General features: G+C 44.4%; 1 protein-coding gene and 1 long non-coding RNA gene across 8 annotated transcripts in view; one reads left to right on the top strand and one right to left on the bottom strand.

Moving 5' to 3' along the window:
• The first annotated feature begins 2,834 nt into the window (after window positions 1-2,834).
• Window positions 2,835-6,407, top strand: LOC131489990 (uncharacterized). Its single transcript, XR_009250885.1, has 3 exons — window positions 2,835-3,034; window positions 5,841-5,999; window positions 6,146-6,407. It is a non-coding gene; the product is annotated as an uncharacterized LOC131489990 (long non-coding RNA).
• Window positions 6,408-14,756: 8,349 nt separating this feature from the next.
• Window positions 14,757-23,184, bottom strand: part of RNF152 (ring finger protein 152) — a 79,423-nt gene continuing 70,995 nt past the window's right edge. For all 7 annotated transcript variants that reach the window (XM_058691911.1, XM_058691912.1, XM_058691910.1 and 4 more), the window contains one exon: window positions 14,757-22,524. In XM_058691911.1, coding sequence (XP_058547894.1) covers window positions 21,769-22,380 — 612 coding nt within the window. In that variant the 5' untranslated portion in view covers window positions 22,381-22,524 and the 3' untranslated portion in view covers window positions 14,757-21,768. The remainder of the gene's footprint in view (window positions 22,525-23,184) is intronic.

Here is a 23,184-nt window from a genome sequence, read left to right as displayed (position 1 = left end):
ATGTTTTGCCTATAAATTAACGTGACTTCTCAATAACAACAAACTCCACACACTCTATCTTCACATTGCGGATTGTCCTGGTCGTGTTTCTTCATATCGAAACCACCGTTCTTCCTAGCATCTAACTAATATCGGTTATTGGCTTATAATCATTAATTCATCATTGATTCACTCAAAACTTTGCAGCATGAGCTTAAAAACAAATAGCTGCCATCTTCTTTTGTAAAGATGCCTTACTGTCTAAAGGACAGCCTCCTTGTACAGAAATAACAAGGCCAGCCCATGAATTCTTCCCCAGGACTAGGCGATGGATCTGCATGTGTCTGCCACTCTTTCTGCCTGTTGAGCAAGAACGGGTATTGTCCAGAGGATGAGATACGGTTCGTGTCCACAGGATGGGACAAATGGATTGACTCTCCAAGGGATGAAGTCCCTGCTGTTGGCTGCCTTAGCACAATGCTCTAAATCGCTGAACTCACGAGTCATCTGCATTCTTAAAGAGGTTCCCAAACCTACTGATTCGTTACTGACACCAACGCAACCCATGCGGGTGCTAAAAAAAAAATCCGATGATTTAAGGCGTAGCCTCTGCACTGAAGGGTCTTACGATCTAGTTTGGGTCATGAGTGACTGTGTCTTCTAAGGCAGAAATAGAGAGTAGTGCAAAATAATTACGTTTGCCGTTTCAGAGAGTCTGGAACTTTCTGTCATGTCGCGATAATACGCGATAAGGGCCAAGAGTAGCGTAGGCACAGCGAGTGCTACAGGAATCAAGAGCTGCCAAGGGGCGGGATTGGAGGACTGGGCAGTTTTATTGAGGAGATGAGATGAAGGGTAGGTAAGTCTCGCATCTGAGGTAGGAACCCACACGTGCAGGGGGCTGAGCAGAAAACGTGAGCGAGTGAGCGGATGGAGGTACTCAAGGTGCCCAGCCTGGACGGGACAGCCTCGACCCCCTCTGCCTACCAGCACGGGGCCGCGCTGCCCGACCTTCCGATTTTTCAAGGAAAACGCTAGAAGCCCGCATTTGTAAGAAATGGCCAGATTTTAACCTGCTGGCCACTCAGGCAAACACTCTGGCAGGTCAGATAGAACACTTTCTGGCTGGACTGGGCTGCAGCGTGGCACCTGTTGACCTAGGTCAGCCAGGCGGGAGGCTCGAGACGACCCTTTGCATTTCAGGAGACTCCACTTTTCCTGGGTGCAGGATATAGTTAGCTCTGATTAAATTGACGTTAGGTAGAGCACATCTACTTTGCATAATTCCTTAATTTTGAAGAGGAAATGTATACTCCCTCCCCCCCCCCCCCCCCCCCCCCCCAGATACTTAATTTTGCTCTGTCAACAGTAATGGTCCTGAGCCGCTGCCACACTGAAGGGCTGCGGAAGAGGGGGGGTGGCCGTGAGTAATTAAATTCTATTTGCTGAGAGCAAATGGCAGAGCCCTCAATCACACGTCAGGCCTCTTCGGCTGCCTCAAGAGGAAGCTGTTGTCCAGGATTATACGACTGCTACCTTGCTTCGCATTTTATTTTTTCTTGCGGTCGTATGTACGTAACATGTACCCTTCTTACCGTTTTGAAGCGTGCAGCTGCGTGACGTTAGGTACGTTTGCAATGTTGCGTAACCACCACTGCCGTCCATTTCCAGAGCGTTTTCGTCATTCCCAACAGAAACTGTTTACTCACTAAACAATGCCTCTCCCTCCCTCCCTCCCTCCCCACCAGCCCCCAGGAACCTCTATCACGCTTTCCGTCTCTGCACACTTCACGTAAGCAAAATCATGCAATAGTTGTCCTTCCGGGTCCGGCCTATTTCACGAAGCATAACGTTTCAAGGTCCAGCCATGCTGTAGCAAATATCTCATTTCCTTTTTATTTTGTTCCGCTCCCCCTGTTTCCTTCACCACTTTCCCCCATTTGAGTGGTAAATATATACCAAGTGTATAATATTTTTAGCACAAAAACCACCTACGTGTGCACCATTCAAAGCTTTAATTCTCTCTCGAAAAGAAAGGATCCTGATTATCCAAATCTATGGTTTTCAGACTGCCTTGATTTGAATTTTGACAACACCATCAACTATTGTATGATTCTAGCAATGCTGCTTAACCTTTCCGTGCCCTAGAGTTCTCACACAAAAAGCCTGGAGAATAATAATTCGTATGTATGCTAATATCCCATGTGATGTACAACACAGTAGGAGCCATTCATTCGGAGCAGTTTTAGTCATTTAAACGTTTTGGACACTTAACTTGGGGCTGATTTTATATCTGTGCATACGTATTCTAAATAATGTCTTTTAATAAGTTCTTGTGGCCTACTGGTTAACCGGGGGCTGCTCAGGGACCCGGGACTATCAGAAGATAAAGCTGCCACAGAGCCCTTGCACGGCTCCCTGTTTGGGTCCCGTTCACAGCGGTCATAGTGAAGTTTGAGGCTAGAGGACACCTGACATGACAGGATCACAGAGACAACTCTCAGCAGGGAAGTTGACAGAAATATCTGAAAGGAAAGAAGGAAAAGAGAGAAGAAGGAACAGGGCAGGCGTACATGGAAAGGAGGGATCTAAGCCACTGAACAAGGCCATTCAGTGTAGGGGCAGAAATTCTGACATGCCACTCATGAGCCTCAAGAGCGTCAACTTTTTCGATAGCCAAGCACTGTTCGAGAAGTACAGGTGCGAGAAAAGATACAAGTGAGAAGGCTCTCTACAGACCCTTTATACACAGGAACTAAGTTAGGCCCCTCCCCACAGGCAGGTCACAGTCCAGTAGGAGACAGAGGTATGTAAGCCAACGAGTTCCATGATAGTGCCTTTCACAAGAAGAAAGGTACATAAGATACCAGGTATCACAGAGGAGGGACGGATGAACCCTCTCTCGGAGGGTCAGTAAAGCTTCCCGGCCTATATGACATCAAGGCTAGAATATTGAGAAGCTCCCAGTCACACCGGGAAGGGAAAGAGAGACAGTGTGCGGACAATTGCATTCAGGGAACATTTAAAATCCTTAAACGCTGCTGGAGTTGGAGAGGTAGGTGCGGGGAGGAGTGAGGACCCCTGCGTGTGATGCTAAGGTTTGGGGACCCTGGTCTTATTGATGGGACCAAGCCAGTAAAGGGTTTAATCAGGAGAGGGGTGTGCTCAGAGATCTGTGGTTTTTGAAAGCTCACACTAGCATTGGTGAAGAGTATACAAAGTGGGTAGTAGGGGGTGCCTGGCTGGCTCAGTCAGATAAGCGTCTGAAGCTTGATCTTGGCCCAAGTCCTGATCTCATGGTTCATGAGATCGAGCCTTGGTTCAAGCTCTGTGCTGACCCTGGGGAGCCTACTTGGGATTCTCTCTCTCTGCCTCTTCCCTGCTCATGTGTGCTCTCTCTCTCTCTCTCTCTCTCTCTCTTTTTCTCTCTCAAAATAAATAAATAAACTTAAACTATTCAAGTGGGTAGTAGAGATAAAGCAGAGAAGGCAGGGACATTAGCCAAGAATCTACTGGAATCTCCTGATGAGCTTTAAAACCAGGGCAGTGGCCATAAGAATGTCAAAGAAAAATAAACAAATTCTATGCTTCATTTTTCTTTAGCCTATTTTTTAAGATTTTATTTTTCTAAGTAATCTCTACACCCAATGTGGGACTTGAACTCATGACCCTGAGATCAAGAGTCACCTGTTCGACCGACTGAGCCAGCCAGGTGCTCCTATGTTTTTAGTCTATAGCCACTGCTTTAACAGGTATTTAATGAGCATTTACTGTTAACTGAAGCATTTCATTAATACATGTTATATTTTTAATATTTTTGAAGCATCTTCACAAGTGTGAGCCCTAGAGTATCTGTGCAAGGTGCTAAGTTTTGCCGTCCTCGTTTTACAAATGCAGAGACTGAGGTCCAGAGAGGTGAATTCATTTTTCCCAAGGCTACACAGAGAACTAGCTGTGAAGCCTGAGCTTACACCCAAACCTTACCCTGGACCAGGTGTCCCCCCTGCCCGCACCCCATGACGTCAACAGCTCAAAACAAATGCCCTATTTATGCATCCCCCCAAAATGAAAGTCAGTTTGACAATGGGTTATTGGTCAGGGGAATGGAAAATGTCAAAGAAAGCCAAAACTTTTAGTGAACTGTAAACTTCTTGGAGTCCTTGATCTAGATAGAAACGGCCCAGCAAAGGGGAAGGAACGCAGGGCTGTTTCTGGTTTGTTTTTTAAAGAAGTGGTGAGTCCACTTACCCATACACACAGCGCTGGCACAGTGAATCCCAAGGATCTGTGGGGCACCTCACAGGGTGCCTTCGCCTCCTTCCCGCTGCCGGGGTAAAACCTGTAAAATCTCTGCGTTAGATAGAAAGGCCGATGGGGCCGTGAAGATCCGTCTTGATCACTAAGAAGAACCAAAAAGCATTTGGTGACCCATTTAGGCTTAATTTGCTTTCAGGCTTCTCTACCATCTATGGATGCTGGGAGGTGAGCCTTGTTTAGCTCATTAACACACACTGATTCTGGTTGGCGTCTCCATACGCCTGCGTCCCAAACATGAGTGAGTGCCTTCAAAAGGGCAAAGTCACATCTTCTACCTCTTGCTAAGTCTGTCATTTATTTGAGGCTCCCAGACCTATCTGTTGAAAACATTTTCCATTCAGAGTTAAATCTGGCTGGTTCCACCGCTGTATTTATATGACTGGGTCTGCGTTTTATTGCTGTAAAAAGAGATTAGTCCTGCTGTAATAATTTTTTCCATTTAGAGAGCACTTTGGGCTGAGTGGCACATTCAAAACCACAAGGTTTTGAAGCTGCTTCTTTAAAATCAGCCACTTTCTCTCATCAAACTCTGTAAAAATGACAAATAGCCTCTGGGCACAACCCCCACAATCACCTGGTAGGGAGAACAGCTTTTTTTTTTTTTTTTTTTTTAGTTTATTTATTATTTTGAGAGAGAGAGAGAGAGATCCGGGGAGGGGCAGAGAGATAGGGAGAGGGAGAATCCCAAGCAGGCTCTGAACAGTCAGCGCAGAGTCTGATGCAGGGCTCGAACCCACAAGCTGCGAGGGTGGCTCATGACCTGAGCCAAAGTCAAGGGTCAGACGCTTAACCAACTGAGCCACCCAGGTGCCCCAGGAGAACAGCCTTAAAGAAGACTATGTTGGCAATCTTTTCCTGAACCCCCGTGGGAGAGGTTGCCCACACCTCAAGTTTAGACCCAAATTAGGGTCAAATTAGTGGGAAAAGATTGGCTGGAGAAAAGGCAGAAATCTCTTTAGAATTTGTCAAGGAAAGTGATTTTCTTTTTTTAAAAAAATGTTTATTTTTGAGAGAGAGCAGGGCTGGGGGGCGGGGGGGGCGGGGCGGGCAGGGAGAGGGAGACACAGAATCCGAAGCAGGCTCCAGGTTCTGAGTTGTCAGCACAGAGCCCAATATGGGGCTCGAACCCATGAGCTGTGAGATCATGACCGGAGCCAAAGTCGGACGCTTAACCGACTGAGCCACCCAGGCACCCCAAGAAAAGTGACTTTCAAGTTTATTTCTTCCGATAGAATTCCTTTTACCAGATAGAAATATGGTTGGCACCTTCCCAGTCCTCCCCTTGCCCTCCACTGGCGTCCCCCAGGCCTCCCAGGAAACATTCTCTGAAAACCTCTACTGCAGACCAGCTTCCTCTTTTTTTAGATAAGGAAACAGAAGCCTGGAAAGACGAGGTGACCTGCTCAAAGGCTGACAGCAAATGACAGGGACAATGTGGTGTCCAATGGGTCTCCTCAGCTGAGGAGAGAATTAACCAAAACAGCCAAAACAACATTCTGGTTCCTCTTTGATCATGTCGCTGTTTGTGCTTTTCTCCTGAGCAGGACTTAAGAAATCTTCAGTTTGGGTTCCTCTTCAGTGTGCTCCTGACCTCCCCTCAAGTGAGGACTGGTATCTTTGATTTTTTTCTGCTTGAACCTGGGTTGAAACTACATGACCTTTTGAGAACGTGCAGAATCCTCCGCCCCAGAATCGTCCCCTTCGTGAGTTGCAAAACAGACCTCCAGGGGACAGAGCCCGGGCCTTTGCACAATGGTTGCGGAGGTCGGGGGGAGGCCCACCCCCTGCCTCTGGGTCCCACTCATTGCCCTGCTGGGGGCTCCTCTCTGTCTGCCCCACCTCCACCCAGGGACCTCGCTGTGCTTGTTGTGTATGTCAAAAAACGGGCAAGCAACGTGCACATAAAATGTCAAGATCCAAGAAAACTGCAAGACCAACCTGCTTAACCAAGCATTTCTGGAAGGGAAGAGTCCTTCTGACTAATGCTTTCAGACGGTCTGCTCCCTGTCCATTTATCACCAGTTCCTGTTTGCCAATCCCAAGCATATCATTTATATGTGCCCAGAATCCCTGGGTAATGGGCATGCTGTAAAAATAAATAGAATAAATAAATTAGTTCTTGAGCTTCTCGAATAAATCCAGTTGAATTAAACGCACCTAAAGTCACTCAGTCTTGAAGAGCAAAGTGAAGACCGTAATGAAACAGGCTTCTGGTTTGGGAAAAAGTGAGAACAGGGAAAAAACTGTGCTCAAAGGCGTGAAAAAATTTAAAAAACAAAGCAGTCTTATTTGCACAGTTAGTTATTGTTATTTTCTAGATGCTTTGTCTCTCAAGTGCCTTTTTCCATAGCCTCAATTTGCCTTACATTTCTAGACCCTCCCACTGAAATTTGAATGCAGGTCTTTTTAATTTTAATGTTTAATGTTTATTTATTTATTTTTGAGAGAAAGAGAGAGAGAGAGTGTGCACAAGCTGGGGAGGGGCACAGAGCGAGGGAGACACAGAATCCGAAGCAGGCTCCAGGCTCTGAGCTGTCAGCACAGAGCCCTACGCGGGGCTCGAACCCACAAACTGTGAGATCATGCCCAGAGCCGAAGTCGGACGCTGAACCAACTGAGCCACCCAAGTGCCCCAGTTCAGGTCTTTTCAAATGTGGAGTCGGTGACAGTTACCTGACAGTTACTAGATCTGCCCAAAGAGAAGGCAAGATTGTTTACCTCAAAACTTACCGCTCCTAAAAGAAAGGAGAAAGTAGCCCAAATTTTCACATCCCTATTGTCTTGCCTAGTATGAGGTTTGTGTACTTTGAAGAACAAAACTCAGCCTGGATGAGACCCGGGCTAGCAACTCGCTCGCCCACACGCACATTCGTGCCTCAGCTCTTGGTGGAGCCCTAGCAACGTACCAGGCAGGCACTGCCCTAAGCCCTTGCTTTGCATCAAATGTTTTAACCCTCACAACGACCCTACAAATCATACACCGTTATTATCATTTCCATTGCAACACGAAGAAACTGCTAGTTTTAAATTCTTGGGGAGGTCACCTGATAGAATTGTTTTTAAAGGCAAAGAGCGAAACGTCACCCAAGATTTAAGACCTCTTGTACAATTAAGGTAAATTATGTTGAAAGCAGACATTTGGCATCTACGCCTATAAAAGTTTATATATTCAAGTTGGCCTAACTTGCGTATTTTTTTTTAGCTCTTCCCACCGGAAAGATAAGGTTATCACCTTATAATTCAGATTGTTTTCCACCTGAGCACATGCGGTGTGTGGAGACCCGCCCCGCGAGTGTTAGCGGAACCGACGTGCGTCTGGCTCTCACCTTCGATCCCACTGTTCCATCCCGTACTCGCTACTCTCACACACACTCACCGATGCACACTCGTGCTCCCACATGCTCAGGCTCCCGTATGTACGCGCACAGTCATAGTCACACCCAGGCTCTCACACACTGATGCACACTCGTGCTCACGTTCACACAGCTGTGTTCCTGCTCAGATACTTACCTGCATTCACACTCAAACTCACACCCATGCTCTCACACGCTGGTGCACACGCGTGCTCACACGCGCTCGCACTCACATCCCTCCCCACACTTAAACTCACACTCACACTCGGGCTCTCACACACTGATGCAGACTCATGCTGACACATGCTTACCCTCACACCCTTACCCACACTCACACTCATACTCACACCCGTGTTCTCACACACTGATGCGCACTCGTGCTCACGTTCACACAGCTGTGCTCCTGCTCAGATACTTACCCGCATTCACACTCAAACTCACACCCACACTCATACTCACACTCTCACTGATGCACACTCGTGCTCACACTCACACACCCACACGCACAGTCATACTCACACCCAGGCTCTCACACACTGGCGCACACTCGTTTTCACACTCACATACTCACACTCACACGCACACAGTCACCCTCACACACAACTGCCCCCTTTCGTCCCAGAGCTGGGCCCGGGATGAGGTGAGGGAGGCCTCCGGGAGTGAGCACCTGCTCCGATGTTCCACGCCGGCTGCCTCTTGTGCCCGTCACTCCCTCATCCAGACCCTCCCCCTCCCTCCTAAGACACACACCACACACCGTCGTTCAGTACAACAAAACAGAGCGCGGTCGTGTGCCCCAGGTAGGCCATGGGGAAACGCAACATCCGTAGGCGGCCGAGTGAGAGGGCTGGTATAGACCTGACATCAGTGAGTTCTGATGAACAAGTGAAGTCACCAAGGCATTCAGCCTTGGGCACGAACAGTTTAAGGAAGAGGAAATGACTTTATTGCAGGAAGACAGCTGAACAGGAACAGCTCATTAAAACGGGCTTGATGGGCAGGAAAGAGAAAGCAAACTCTTCCCCTCAGCAGTGGCAAGAGTCTAAGTGTGGAAAGTGATGAGATCGGCAAAGAAGAGAATCCCAACCACCCGGGTATTCCAAAACTGCCAGCGCATCTGAAGCCTGCTGGCGCCGAGTTATCCCAGCAGACAGGCTGACTCATATCCTCATTCATTCAGCAAATACTCACTGAGCCTCGATCACTCCTCTGGGTGCTGGGGGTGCAGTGGTGAGTGCAAAGCACAGATAGGTCCCGGTCCATCAGGGGTAAATCCAGGCAGCATTAACATGAACCCCTCTGTCAGTAGTACTGTGTTCAAATTCTCTTATAGGAAGTCTTTCCCCATGTAACCCCAAATCCACTAATTCTGCTTCTCCAAAATTTACATATTCAGTCTCTCCTCTATTTTATTTTATTTTATTTTATTTTATTTTATTTTATTTTGAGAGAGATAGAGAGAGAGAGAGCACCCAAGCAGGGGAGAGGGGCAGAGGGAGGGGGAGAGAGAGAATCTCAAGCAGGCTCCACACTCAGCACAGAGCCCAATGTGGGGTTCAATCCCACGACCCTAGGATCATGTCCTGAGCCGAAATCAAGAGCCAGATGCCCAACCAACTGAGCCACCCAGAGCCCCATCTTCTTTTTTTTTTTTTTTAAAGCAAAACCCCGTTTTTCAGAACTGTATAAACTGAAGTCATTCTGAAATGAATAATGGTTTGTATAAAAATAAGTCACCAAATCTCTTTGGAAAAGGCTGGAGGGGCTCGGCTGAAATTTGAGGAAGTGCAAACCTTCTACTTTGGAATGAATGTTACCTTTACGATGGCTGGGGAATGAGGCAGACTAGCATGGGTAAACTAGGGACCATTTCTTGGTTGCCTGATGTACAGCTAGAAACGAGATGTGATTTGTCCTAAATGGGGTGGGGGATGTAATTTAACGGGGAACTTAACTGTGCAGTGGGGCCAATTGTGTTTAAAGTATATATAAACTGGGGTGCCTGGGTGGCTCAGTTGGTTAAGTGTCCAGCTCTTGGTTTTGGCTCAGATCATGAGCTTCCAGTTTGTGGGTTCGAGCCCTGCATCGGGCTCTGCGCTGGCAATGTGGAGCCTGCTCAGTTCTCTCTCTCTCCCTCCCTCTCTCTGCTCCTCCCCACTCTCTCTCTTAAAATAAATAAATAAACTTAAAAAAGTAAAGTATATATAAACTGATAGAAATTTATGGAAGCATAGATAGTCCTTATATTGCTTATATATTGAGTATATTGAAAGTAGCTATTACAACTATTGATTTCATTCCATGAAATTTATATTTCTGTTAAAATGATTTCCTATGAAATGAGAAAACAATTTATTTTTAATTTATGTGTCGTGCATATCTTCGTAAACTCCTTTGTTTGCCTAGTCCTCTATGCAGCGGTTTTCAAAGTGTGAACCTCTGCCCTCGGCAGGGCCAACAAATCTTCCTAATGGGTTGCCCTTGCCAATCTCAAAACTTTTTCTTAAGTGACTGCATGAAATCAACTCATTAATAACTGCCTACATATGTTCTGCCACATTTGGTACTTTTAAACTAAAATTAGTGCTTTTTAGATTTTAGAGAATTTAGGCATGGCTCTAATCCAGTATTTTACTAATATCGCAAGGCTCCAATTACATGTGTGCAAATGCAGTGGTTGGATTCCTACAATTTGGGGGAAGGATACATATTAATTATCAGGACTGCCTTGAATAATCAGTTTCTAATTGCCACGCTTCTTGCTTCTTCACAGCAAATTATTGTTAGTTTTGTGCCTCATTACCAATTTAGTTTGTTGTGGGTTGTTTTTAACCCCATAGTATGTAGTACTGAATATTTATGAATTTTGAGGCTATAATTTTCCAAAATTACTCTGGTATGTATGCTCTGTGTTCAAGTATGAATCATCCATTCTGTTATTACTAAAGCAGATGTATACATAGTTCCCCTCATAATTTACTAATATGGGAACATTTCATCAGTCATGTGTGCAGAACACGGAGTTTTAGCATGCAAATTACAATATAACATGAAAGTAAACCGAATAGAAGTATTGGGTTATTTTACATTTACATGTTATTGTTTTAAACAGCAAACATACAGACTAATGGTTTAATCTTATTACATAAAAATTAAGCAGTGTGTGTGTGTGTGTGTGTAGCCATATTTTAACTCTCTAGAATAGGTCAAATTGTGAATCATTATTCAAGGTCAGTAGTCTCCAAACTGTGTTTTACCAGATGTTAATAGGTGTTCTGCAAATAATGGATTCTTTACTCACCTCAATTGGGAGAAAGTGATACGTATTATGTTTCCTTTTTCCAGATTTGCAAGGCCCTTTAGCATATTGTGATGATTAATTGTATGTGTCAACTGGGATAGGCCATGATGCCCAGATATTTGGTCAAACACTGGTCTGGATGTTACTGTGAAGGTATTTTTTAGATGAGATTAACAGTTAAATGGGCTTTGAGTAAAGCCCATTGTTCTCCATAGTGTGGGTGGGTCCATTCAATCAAAGATCTTGAGAGAAAAAAATACTGACCTCTGAGGAAGAGGGAATTCTGCCAGCAGACTTCTTTGGACTCAAGCTATAACATTAACCCTTCTCTAGGTCTGCAGCCTACTGGTTTACTCTGAAGATGCCAGCTTCTGTGATTTCATGAGCTAATTCCTTAAAATAACTCTTATAGATAGATACGTATACAGTATGATAGATTTATATAGATATATGTATATAAATGCACACACACACACACACAGATATATATAGAGAGAGAATATACACACACATACACATACCCTATTGGTTCTGTTTCTCTAGAGAACATGCTACGTATGTTAAAGTCTCTGATAAGTTCTGCAATTAAGAAAAAAAACTGTTTAACCCAGTATTATCCCAGTTTATTTAACCACAAAACATTTTTCACATAATACCTACAACTATCTCAAAATACAGCTTGGGAAATGCTTTTCTCAAGACATGATCTTAGATAGCGGTTGACCCATAGCCTATGTCAGCAAGATCAGACTCGACACCTATTTGGCTCAGAAACTAATAGCATAACTATTGGAACAAAAGACTCGACGTGTCCTTTTCTTCTGCACATGGCACAGGCGGATAACAACCACGTGTTCTGTGAGCACAGCGAGGTGAAATGTTCATTGTGGAGCGGGTTTCACATACAGTGATGTCTGGTGAAAATAACTACCCGTGAAACAGACCCCATGGCTGTGCTTTTGTAAAACGTTCTTTTGTGGCTATTTCTGGGGATTGGAGACTCATACTGAAATATCATCAATCGCCATGCAACACGGCATAAGGCAATGCACAGATGGCAGGGAGCCTGGCAAGAAAAGCCAACTCTGCCTCCATAAAAGGCATCATGCCTCCTCTGTCTCTTATTGTCCCTTCTTGAATGTGTTTTCACAAATGGTTCTCGCTGACCCCAATTTATCCTTCAGATCTCCTTCTAGAAGCCATTTCCTCCAGAAAGCCTTTTCTGACTAATGCCTTACCCTGAACCCACCAGATCAGCCTGACCTCTTCCCTATTATGTGCATTTAAACACCACATACCTCTGCAATGGCCATAAATTGTATGTATGTATGTATGTATGTATGTATTTTTAAAATGTTTATTTATTTTTGAGAGAGACAGAGACCGAATGCAGGTGGGTTAGGGGCAGAGAGAGAGGGAGACACAGAATCCAAAGCAGGCTCCGGGCTCAGAGCTGTCAGTACAGAGCCCGACATGGGACCGGAACCCATGAATTGCAAGATCATGACCTGAGCCGAAGTTGGACGCCTGACCGACTGAGCTACCCTGGCGCCCCAACAGTATTTATTTATTAATGCCTGTCTTCCCTACAGGACTGTGAGGTCCAAGAGGATGGGGCCATTTCCATCTCGTTCATCTTGGCAGCATCAGTGCCTGGCAGGCATCGGAAATGCCATGTGGAGGAATGAACGGCCCGCGGGGAGCTTCCTCCTCCCTATTTTCCCAAGTGATTATATATAAATTATCCTTTCTTTACAGCCCAACTGGTGTACTCTCCTCTACTCTGATCTATCTCTAAAGATCGTCACTTTTTCAACCTTTAAAAACCTCTGTGCCGAGAGTCTGCGAAATGTTCACATGCATTTCATACGAACATCGAGTGTTCCTATGCATGCGTGCACGCACCATACACATACACATGCATGTGTGCACACACACGCGCACCTCCACATTCACCTGCCCTTGCAAATAATACTAGAAACATTCATTTATCGAGGCAAATTGTGTGAAGACGTGGGGAATGCAGGGAGCAGGAAGAGGAATGAGACAGACTGAATCCAGTTGCAGCTACAGCGTTTTCTGGGTCAAGCATGGTGCAAAAGTTTTCAAACGTATAAAAAGAAAACCAGAGGCTCAGTCCGCTCCCAGGATCTCAGTTCCTTTGCCCCCAGCTCCCATCTACCCAGCTTGGTGCTATACTTTGCACACGGAACATGGCTTTTTCTTCAAGAGTCATCATTGGAAACAAAAGCATTGAGAAAAACAAGGCACTGGCAGACAGACAGGCTTTCGTTTCAGGAAATCTGGCCGGATATTTGGAGGCGACACGTATGGAAGGACTGAAGGTGAGGGTGGCATATGCAGGGGACACGAGGCCTGGCTCCCATCACTTCCTGGCGTCCTCTACCGTCCACTCCCGACCCATCGCTGCTCATGCGCAGTGCCCTGTTGTTGGGAGGGGCCAGAGTGGCAAAGACCTCGGAGTGGATACAGGATCCCCCCCGCCACCCCGACCTTCGTCCAACCCTACACCCAGAGGCAGAAAACCTGTGCTTTCCTAACAGAGTCGCATCTGAAGAGACTGCCAACGCGGGCATTCTCAGACAAGACATGTACGTGGGGCTCGCCTGTGATCCCCTCTCATTCACCCAGTTCCCACGAAGTCTACAGAGAAGTCTCCAGATAAGGCTCTAGGCGCAATCAATCCCGTTCTGGAATGGAGGAGCGTAAGTTATTTAATAAATGCTTTACATGCCTTTCTGCCCCCTCCCAGTCTCCAGCTGAAAGAAAAATTCAAGCATGAGAAAGCAGCCCTAACAATAAGGGAATCCCTCCCCTCCCAACACCCCCCCCCACACACACACACACATGCACACGCTCTAAGACCAGGGAAATCCATACCAGGAATTCTAAAATATGTTAAATAAATTTCTCATTTTCAAAAATCTGGACTCCCTAATACAAAGCTTGCTTTTTGATACAAGAAATGGTACTGAATCGCAGTAATCTCACACTTTTAAAACTATGGGGATTACGTTTGAATTGTCCAGAGAGAACCTGGTCATGCTTATTCTAGCATGGATGCGTATCAGATCATCGATGACCCCTCAAGCAGGATTAGGCCACTTGCTAAGCTAAATTGAAATTCATTCATGTGACCCAGAGTTACTGAAAGGATGCTTTCATCAAAAAAGGCTCTCCAGGGACACCTGGGTGGCTCAGTTGGTTAAGCGTCCAACTCAGCTCAGGTCATGATCTCCAGGTTCATAAGATTGAGCCCTGTGTAGGGTTCTGCACTGACACTGCAGGCCTGCTTGGGGTTCTCTCGCTCCCTCTCTCTCTGCCCTTCCCCCTCAAAAGAAATAAATACATATTTTTTAAAGGCTCTCCAAAACACTCTGTCCCCCTGATGAAAACATATACTGAAAGATACCTCTCCAGACAGACCTCTCACTACACAGGAGCCTGTGTGAAGTTGTTCTACACATAGTACAATAAGATGGTCCACCTGGGGTCGGACACACACAATGCCATTTCTAAACAGTAGAAGAGAAAGGTAGGGCCACCAGAAGCCACGAAAACCCAAGTTGCAAAACCACGTTTGGGCTTACTCATTACAAATGCGTTCTTTGGCTTCTCAGAGGAGCCACTTGAAGGTCACCTCCACTTAAAATTCTTGGCTCGGGAGCTCCTTGTTGCTTTATTACCTGAGTCTATTAAAATTCTTAGACTAGCTGATGATCAAAATTCTAGCCAATTTTTTTTTTCTCCGTGGAGTGGGAAGAAAAAAGAAACAAACGCGTGAGTCTATTTGAAATCGTTTTATGAATTTTAATCATAGCAAATGTGTTTTAACAGTAGTCATAAAATCAACATTACCACATATACAAAGGACAAGACACCAGTTTGGCATACAAAAATACCATATATTAAAATGGGGTTCATTGGAAAACCTCAGGACTTGCTAAGACACCATCTACAACAGAGAGAGCAAGCAAGAGTGCTTTTAAGACATTCAGATTTATAAACAGCAGCTTGATATCCCCCTTCCAAAGTCAATTATTTGGCAACATTTGAACAATATTTTCTACGCAGCCCAGCAGCTCATTTATCTGTAGGGCTATTTGGCCCTTTAAAAGAAAAGCTCCCAAAATAAATAATCCACATAATTGTAAATGAAACACGTCAAGGACTTGAGTTAGCCTCTGAGCAGCATTAATCTAGCCATTTGACTGGAGTATTAGTTATCCAGAGGGCCAGGGAACCCACCAGTGGAGCTGGAAGAAGGGCAGGAACCCTGTGCAGCAGCTGCATGGCTTACGTCGGGGAGTTCCTCTGCCCCACGCTGAAACCAGCCTCCCCACCTGCAACCGTCAAGTGAGGCAAACAGGAACACGTGGTGGTATAGAAACTATATATATAATAAATGACAACAACCAGGAGAAAAACCAAAATAGTCTCGAACGAGTCTTCCCAATAGTATCAACCTACTCAAGTCAGGATACATCCACAGGCACAGGCATGGCATTCCACTGTGAAGAGGCCATTGTGAGAGTTTGTAATGATTCAGCAACCACCTCTAAGAGGAAGCTCTCAAATTGACCGGTGTGTGGACAACCCAGGGGTCCTCCTTGGATCCGCTCATCAGCTGAGCCCATTCCCTAGATGTCTTCAACTTCAACACCCTGAACTGAATTCGGTAGGCCATTCTAGAATGACAAATTGTGCTTGGCTAAGTTATTCCTAGTTGTCCTTGTGTTTTTTTCTTCAGCTGGTTTCTGCCATGATGGACCTTCAGCTCCTTTATATTTGGTTTTGGACCCATAATCCCATTATAGACTTCCCTCCTTTTATGCAAGTATTTTCTCACCGTCTTGGGCAGATCTGCCCATCTATTGCTATAGATCCAAGATCACGTCCCCACTGCTCCCACACAGTGGGTGGGTTGTCTGTCAGCCAGAAACATCAGACCAGGACTTTTCTGAAGCACAGTGTAAGACAGCAGCTACCCTGTTCTCCCACTGTTTAAATAGAGATGACACAGATTGAGGTTGACACTTGTTTCCCTCATGGGGGCATTTGCCTCATCTATTTCCTCCTTCTTATAGCCCATGCTCCTTTACCACCAACACATTCAACTGTCTTACTTCTGGATTCTCAAAAAGCAAATGTCAAATTAAAAATCGAATGTCCCTTTGGAAAACTCTTGTTAGAATCACCCAGTAACTCACAGGAAGAACACAGAAAACTTCCACATGAGCTATTAGCCCTACATCCTGTGGTGATGAATTTAGAGCAGTGTTCTAGAAGAACAGGGACAGCTATGAGAACACCCCCAGAAAAACAAATACATGCTGTCACAGACTTTGAGAGACTCCTCTGTACTTTGCCCCAAATATTACTGATTGTCCCTAAAAAGACCATAATATGAATAGTATCAAAAATCTTAGACTAGAATAATAAAGTCCAGCTAACGAGATGAGTGTTTTCAAGCACCACTACATCACAAGTGAGAGATACATAGTGGGATACCCCGGGCAGTGAATCCTGAAAAAAAAAAAAAAAAAAGGAAAAAAAAGAAAAACCCATTGGCCCAACTGTGCAAGGAAACTTGTGCAGAGAAATCGGAGCTATGTTGCAAGAGTTCAGGAATAATGGTACTCCCCGCATGATGCTTGAGCAGAGCCAAAAAACAAGCCATTTGGAAGACAGAAATTAAATGCCCCACCTGTTTATGTTCTTCAGTCATCAATGGCTTTCCAATAAAATGTATACAGTAGAACCCACCTCTTTGTATATTTGAAAAGTCTCATGGGTTTATTTCTATAGACATTGCCAAAGGTAGTTGGTTTGATATAATGTATGCAGCCTATAGCATGTGCTAAGAAATTAACATCTAAATTCGACATCATATAACCCATAAGTGGGAAGACATGACTAATAACATTTTGACTTGATTTTTTAACTTTTATTACAGCTACATTGTGTGTGTATCTACATATATGTCTATACCTACATGTGCAGATATAGATATATATCTCTATACAGTGAATCAGGTCAGGAAAAAAAAAATCAATGGCTTGAATTGCCACTTATTTTTTTTAGAAGTATTTCATGCTTAATAAAATTTAACTGATCTTCATTGCTTTTGAAATAGACTACTATTTTCAATAGTTACTGAATGATCTTGATCACTTAATTCTTTGGAGCTTCTGTTTTGGTAAGGGTTACCTTGTAAGTGATGTTTTACTGGTAACGATGGAAATGGCAAGGAACGGTCTTTCCTTCCAGGTCCAGGACAACAGATCAACTGACTGGTGACTTCTTGTGTGGAAAGAAAACACTGACTGGCCGGCAGCAGCATTCTTCTCAGATAAGATAGAAATTCAAACCTTTTCGATATCACTCCTCATACCAATAGCCTTTAGACCTCTAAGTTCCTCTTAAGCCTAAAGAAAAACTACCATTTTGGCAAAAAAACCAAGCTAAAAAGAACAGTCATGCCCACGGATGAGTTCTAGGGAAAAAAAAAATTCACCGATTCTGCTCAGTCGAAACAAATGCGATGTTTATGAAATCTAGACTGGAATAAATTCCATACTATCAGGAAGAATCTCATCTTTCTATGAAAACATATTTCTAATGGAATTTTCTGCTTTCCTCTACTCACTTAAAAAGCAATTTTAGTCATTTTAATAACCCTCAAGTCTTTAAATTCCATGGGCAATGTTTTTTAATGTAAAAAATAAAAGTCTTTGAGCAAGGCTGCAAATTTTTAATTTGTCCAGTGATAACTGAAAGGAAGAACCAAAGAGACTATAAAACAGTGTCAAATCTCATTCTAAAATCGTACCTATGTTTTAGTCTGGCACCTGAAAAAGGATGCCCACACATGCCCACACCAAATACAATGACAAGCTGGCAGACTTCAAGGGCAAACGAAAACCCTCTATGAACACTGCAAAACATGCTTGCTCTTACATTTCACACCTTACTAATGCAGTGAGAAGTTTGAGTTAGATGATAGAAGTGAAGAGGAATTTCATTTGACTTTTTTTTTTTTTTTTTTATCTGTAACATTTACTTTTTGGACATAAGACCCTAAACACAGTTTCACAGTACAGGTCATGCATAGCTTGCAAGTCAAACATTTTACAGCTACTGTCTAACTACTATTTGGGGACGATAGAGTCACATGCAGCTAATGATCCCAGAAAAGGGGCTTCATAAAGCACTCTTTAAGCTTCGCTGATCATTCTTTGGCCCAACGTACATAAGTAACAACCCCTAAGGGCGATCAGTACATTTTTATTGTCATACTTGAGATCATATACTTTTTAAGCCCAGAAAGGAATTTTTCAACCAACTGCATGTTACTAAACCACAAACTGTCTTCTTGGCCTTACTCTGTTACTCTATTAACACTCTGATGCTAGATCCCAGTGCACACCCCTCCAGAACTGCACTGTTCACTATGGTAGCCACCAGCCATATGTGAGTGACTATGTTTAAATAACTTAAAATTAAATAAAATACAAAAGCCAGCTCCTCAGTTGTACTCCTCCATTCCAACTGCCCACTAGCCAATGTGGCTAGTGGCTACTATCTTGGACAGCAGAGGTTATAAACCATTTCCATCATCAGAGAAAGTTCTATTGAACAGACTAGATCTCAAAGGCTGCACCAGCATACGGTTTAACCTTCAAGGGACCTACTCTTAAGTCATGTGCAAGATTAAACTTAATTATATTCTTAAAGAAAATACCTTTTAGCTTTCTAATCATAAACTATGACCGGAACTGAGAACTAATTTGCCTTTTCATCACAACTTATGCCCCAGGTCACTACACAAAAATTTTCCAAAGACAATGCTGTTTTGATAGCATACTTGGCTCTATTTAACATATTAAGCATTCTCTTGCTTATGTCAAGATCATTAATAAAGATGAAAATTCATGCTTCTTAAGGTTTACTATTTACACAACACTCATTGTCCTTTATATAAGAAGGGGGAGGGGAACCAATGGTTTGCAATTTCAAAACTTCAAATCGCATTGTTTTTATTAAATGTCTATACTCTTCCTTCAATCAACCCTCCTGTCATTTCCCAGAGAGGTAGATGCTAACTAAAATGAATATATATATTAAAAAAAAAAAACCCTAAAGCAATAGCTGAGTTAGTAAAGTGTATTCGTCCACCCTCAAAAAGATCATAGCCCAACAGAGATGTCAACTGGCCTAGGCAGGAGCAAGAGAGAACTACAGTGCAAAGTTCTCGACTCCCCTTTGCTGCAGAATTCCAAGTTGCCATGTGCCTCTGTGGGCCTCAACGGACTCATGTACAAAATGAAGCCAGCAGAGGCTGCTTTCAGCTCCAACTTTCTGTGCTTTCGGTTGTGACTTTTTCATTGATGTGCAACTGTGACTTCTGGTTGATTGTGTCACTGGACTTTTGTCACAGGGGGCAGATGAGTTGTTAGTGTCGTGGGTAAATGTCGGAAGAGGCCAGAGCAGTGGGATGTCAACCATCCAGAAAACATCAAGTCTAGGAAAACTTTATCTGCAGGCTGAGATATGACACACACACACACACACACACACACACACACACACACGTGTGCACAAATGCACACCTTAACGAGCGGTGCATGGATAACTGCAGGCAGAATCCATTTAAACAGGATTTCTCATGTCAGTAAGACTCACACAAAAAAATTCTGGTTTAGGTGTTCTTGCTACCTTAAACTGTAAAGTCAAGAATCTATCACAGAGCCGATTAATTTTGCACTGCTTCACTGCATCTCTAGCATGAGATTGTTTTTTAAGTTACGTGGACATTTTTATTCTACAGCTTTGCACTAAGAAACACAGGGCGCTGTATCATCACACACATTAGTGTCTATATATAACCTACTTAACACGTAGAACTCTAGGACACGCTACACTACAGGGCCAGTCACTTCCTACTGTACGTAAACAGATGTAGATTATCATTCAAAAAATTAACTTAAATATGGCCTGGCTGAAAATTGCAAGGGTAAAAGCCCATTTGAAATGTAGCATTCTTAATGCGACATTTTGGTGTGTTTTTTCTTTCTTTCTTTTTTTTTTTTTTTTCCTCCAAGAGGAATAGAAATTAGGTCAGACATGCATTATGGCAGGCTGGAAGAGTTTGAGAAATTGACACTAACCCAACAGTATATTATGTTACGTAATAGAGGATAGTATTTAGCTAATATGATACCTAAATTATTAATACCAAATAAATCCTAGATTATTTGTTGTATAATGCCCAATAGCTTACACAATAAAATGGCATTTTAACCTAATTTCTACTTTGAGCTTTCAAATACACTTGCTTTATGAATTCCATAAAAGAAATTAGAAGAGAATTGTCAAACTCATAGCTATTTCTGAACGCACACACATCCAGGTACAGGAATTTACCCTTTGATGCCAGTAGATCTTTCTTCATGAGCATCTATAGACCACTACACACTGAAAAATATTTGAGAACTTCTGATGGAACTGGTCCACTGAAATTGGGAATGTGAGTTGTTAGTTTACCTTGTCACTTTTCTCAATAACAACATATGTTGAAATACAAGAGATTTTCTCACTGACACCAGCAAGAGGACACCGGAATTCTAAATGGTTTAGCTCTCATGGAATAGTATCTTTCAAAAAGTAATCATGGACTGTCTGTTAAAATGCCAGTCTAGGTTTGGCATCGATGGACAACACTCGTATCTATTACGATACCTCCAAATTGGGAGAAGAGACAGAATCTCTTCTGTTACTCTCCATTCGTGCCTCACAGGATACAGGACTTGAATGCATAGAAGAGGATCAAACGTTGGAAGTGACATGCGAGTAACACTTCACTGTGTGGGTCCCGGTGCTCAAGAGGGGGCCACCGTTTCAGACCCTGGACTCAGGCCCACAAAGTCTTACTCCCGGGATTCTTCTGAAAAGATTCAAAACCTGAGGTAAATCAAACAACACACACACGCACACACACAAATACGCAATATTTACATTTAAAATCCTTATTTCGTGAGATGGCTTGAGAAAAATTGGCATACAGGGTTCCTGTGGGATTAGGCATTTCTCATGATTACTCAGTTTATTGCTCCCCTGTTGGGCTTTCTGTTTAATAAACACATAGCGAGCTCTAATTACAAGGGAAGGAAACTGAAGGTACGTAACAAAACACAACACGCTGGAAACACTTGTTCAGACATTTTCTTCGAAAAACGACTGTCCACTTCACTTATTTTAATGTGGGTGCCGTTCCAAAAGTATAAAAAGCCTTAGCAACTGAAGGAAGGCTGGGTTTCCGTTAAAAAGGGGAAAGAAACCGGCGCTGCATGTTGCCGCTGGATTTTTACATGGATTCTCAGGTTTAATTCTACTGTATACATAGCATCTTGGTTTTAATCTACCACATTTAGAGAAGATCACATTGTATGCACTTGCACGGTTTAACGTCTAAGTAGAATACGTCTGTCTATCTTGTAACATGATTTTGAAAAATCATAAATCACAGTCCATTTAATAAACGATTATGAGGATGCATGCAATCGTCTTCGAAGCTGTTGCCGCCAATGCTCAGAATGATTTGCCTGGCGTGTCGTTGAGACCTCGCATCTACCCTTCGTTGTCTGTCTGCGGTTCATCAAGCAGCAGGCCCAGAGGCCAGCGCTTGGCACCAAACGATCCGCGTCGTCCCCCATCTCCTCACTGCGACCCCATCACCAACACCTGCTCAACCCCCAGTTGGCACCCACGAGAGACTTCCTTCCCTTGCAGCCCCGTTCAGCCACAGGATATCACAGTGAAGCGCTTAGAAATGCAAGACATGTTGTGCAGCACGATGCCCAGAAGGAAGACGAGGACGCAGGCCACCAGGATCACAGTGCACACCCCGGACCAGGTGGAGCTTTTCACCACGCCCCGCCGGTCCGGCTCCTCCTCCGCCGCCTCCTGGGGAGCCCCGCCTTGCAGGGGCTGCTGTTCTGCCGGGATGGTCACCACGGTGACGGACTTCTGCTGGCTCCCGGGCAGCAGGCGGCAGCCCATGTCTCCGGGCAGCAGCGCTCGCTCCTTGGCGATGGGCAGGGGCAGCATGTAGCACCCATTGCTGGGAAGTTTGATGAAGACCGGGGTGTGCTCGGACGCGTGCGGGATGGCGATGACCGCGAGGACCTCGGGGTCGTCGGGCAGCTGCGACACGGAGAAGCCCGGGGGCAGCTTGGTGATGCCCCGGCACCAGGGGCACCTCACGTCCTTCTGGCTCGTCCTCATCTGCTGGAGGCACACAGAGCAGCAGGTGTGTTTGCAATCCAGCAACTTGGGCCTTCGCCGGGGGCTGTAGTAATTGAAACAGATCTGACATTCCAGCAAGGAATCTTGGGAGAGCGTCTCCATGGTGGGCTGGGCGCGGGAAGGCCAAGGCCAAGGGGAAGGAGCGTGTTCTCAGAGTCCAGAAACCCCACGCCTTCCTTGTCGTCTTGCCAAAGTCGTGAGATCAGGTAGCTCACAGGCACAGGGCATGCTCAGGCGTGTTCATTTCTGGAGGAAACAAACAAACAAAATGCACAAAAGTTAATGACTTCAAACAAGCCGAGATGGTCAGCACATCGATGGACTTGTGCACCACCGTTCAGACGTTTTGACGCTGGGTCAAAAGTTTAAAATTTTCCCACTCGTGAGGCTACGGGATTCCCGCTTGTAACGTCCCATGGAAGGTAAATGAGTTGTCTGGGTGGCTTCTTACGGTAAATCCTTGGCTCATTTCTAAAGGGAACACCTTCGTGGCCGTGGATGCTGCCCCATGGTTTGATAAAGGGGGAGTCTTGATCCTGTTCTGTGTATTTCGGTGGACCCTGGGTGGTTCTTCTAAAATACACTGGAGACATTCTCCTGTTTTCGGCAAGTTTCTAGCATTTCCTAAAAGTCAAGGTCTTTCCTTAGACCCTCTGGTCTTCTTTTCCTGACACTACTTACCCTACTGTAAGTATTCATTGCTAGATTCAGGCAACTTCCCAAACCTAGGGACTCCATGTAACTAGCTCGCTCATTTTATACAGGCTAGAACTATTCCTCTCTCATAGGAAATTAAAACGATGCCTCCAAAGCAGCACACACAGGCATCTGTTATTTTTTTCCCACCAAATCATCGAAACAAAGTAATTCTTGTCATCTGGTTTTAAAGGAGACAAAAACAGAACA

Source organism: Neofelis nebulosa, chromosome 11, assembly GCF_028018385.1.
Source record: "Neofelis nebulosa isolate mNeoNeb1 chromosome 11, mNeoNeb1.pri, whole genome shotgun sequence".
Taxonomy (NCBI): Eukaryota; Metazoa; Chordata; class Mammalia; order Carnivora; family Felidae; genus Neofelis; species Neofelis nebulosa.
This window is presented reverse-complemented; position numbering and strand designations above follow the sequence as displayed.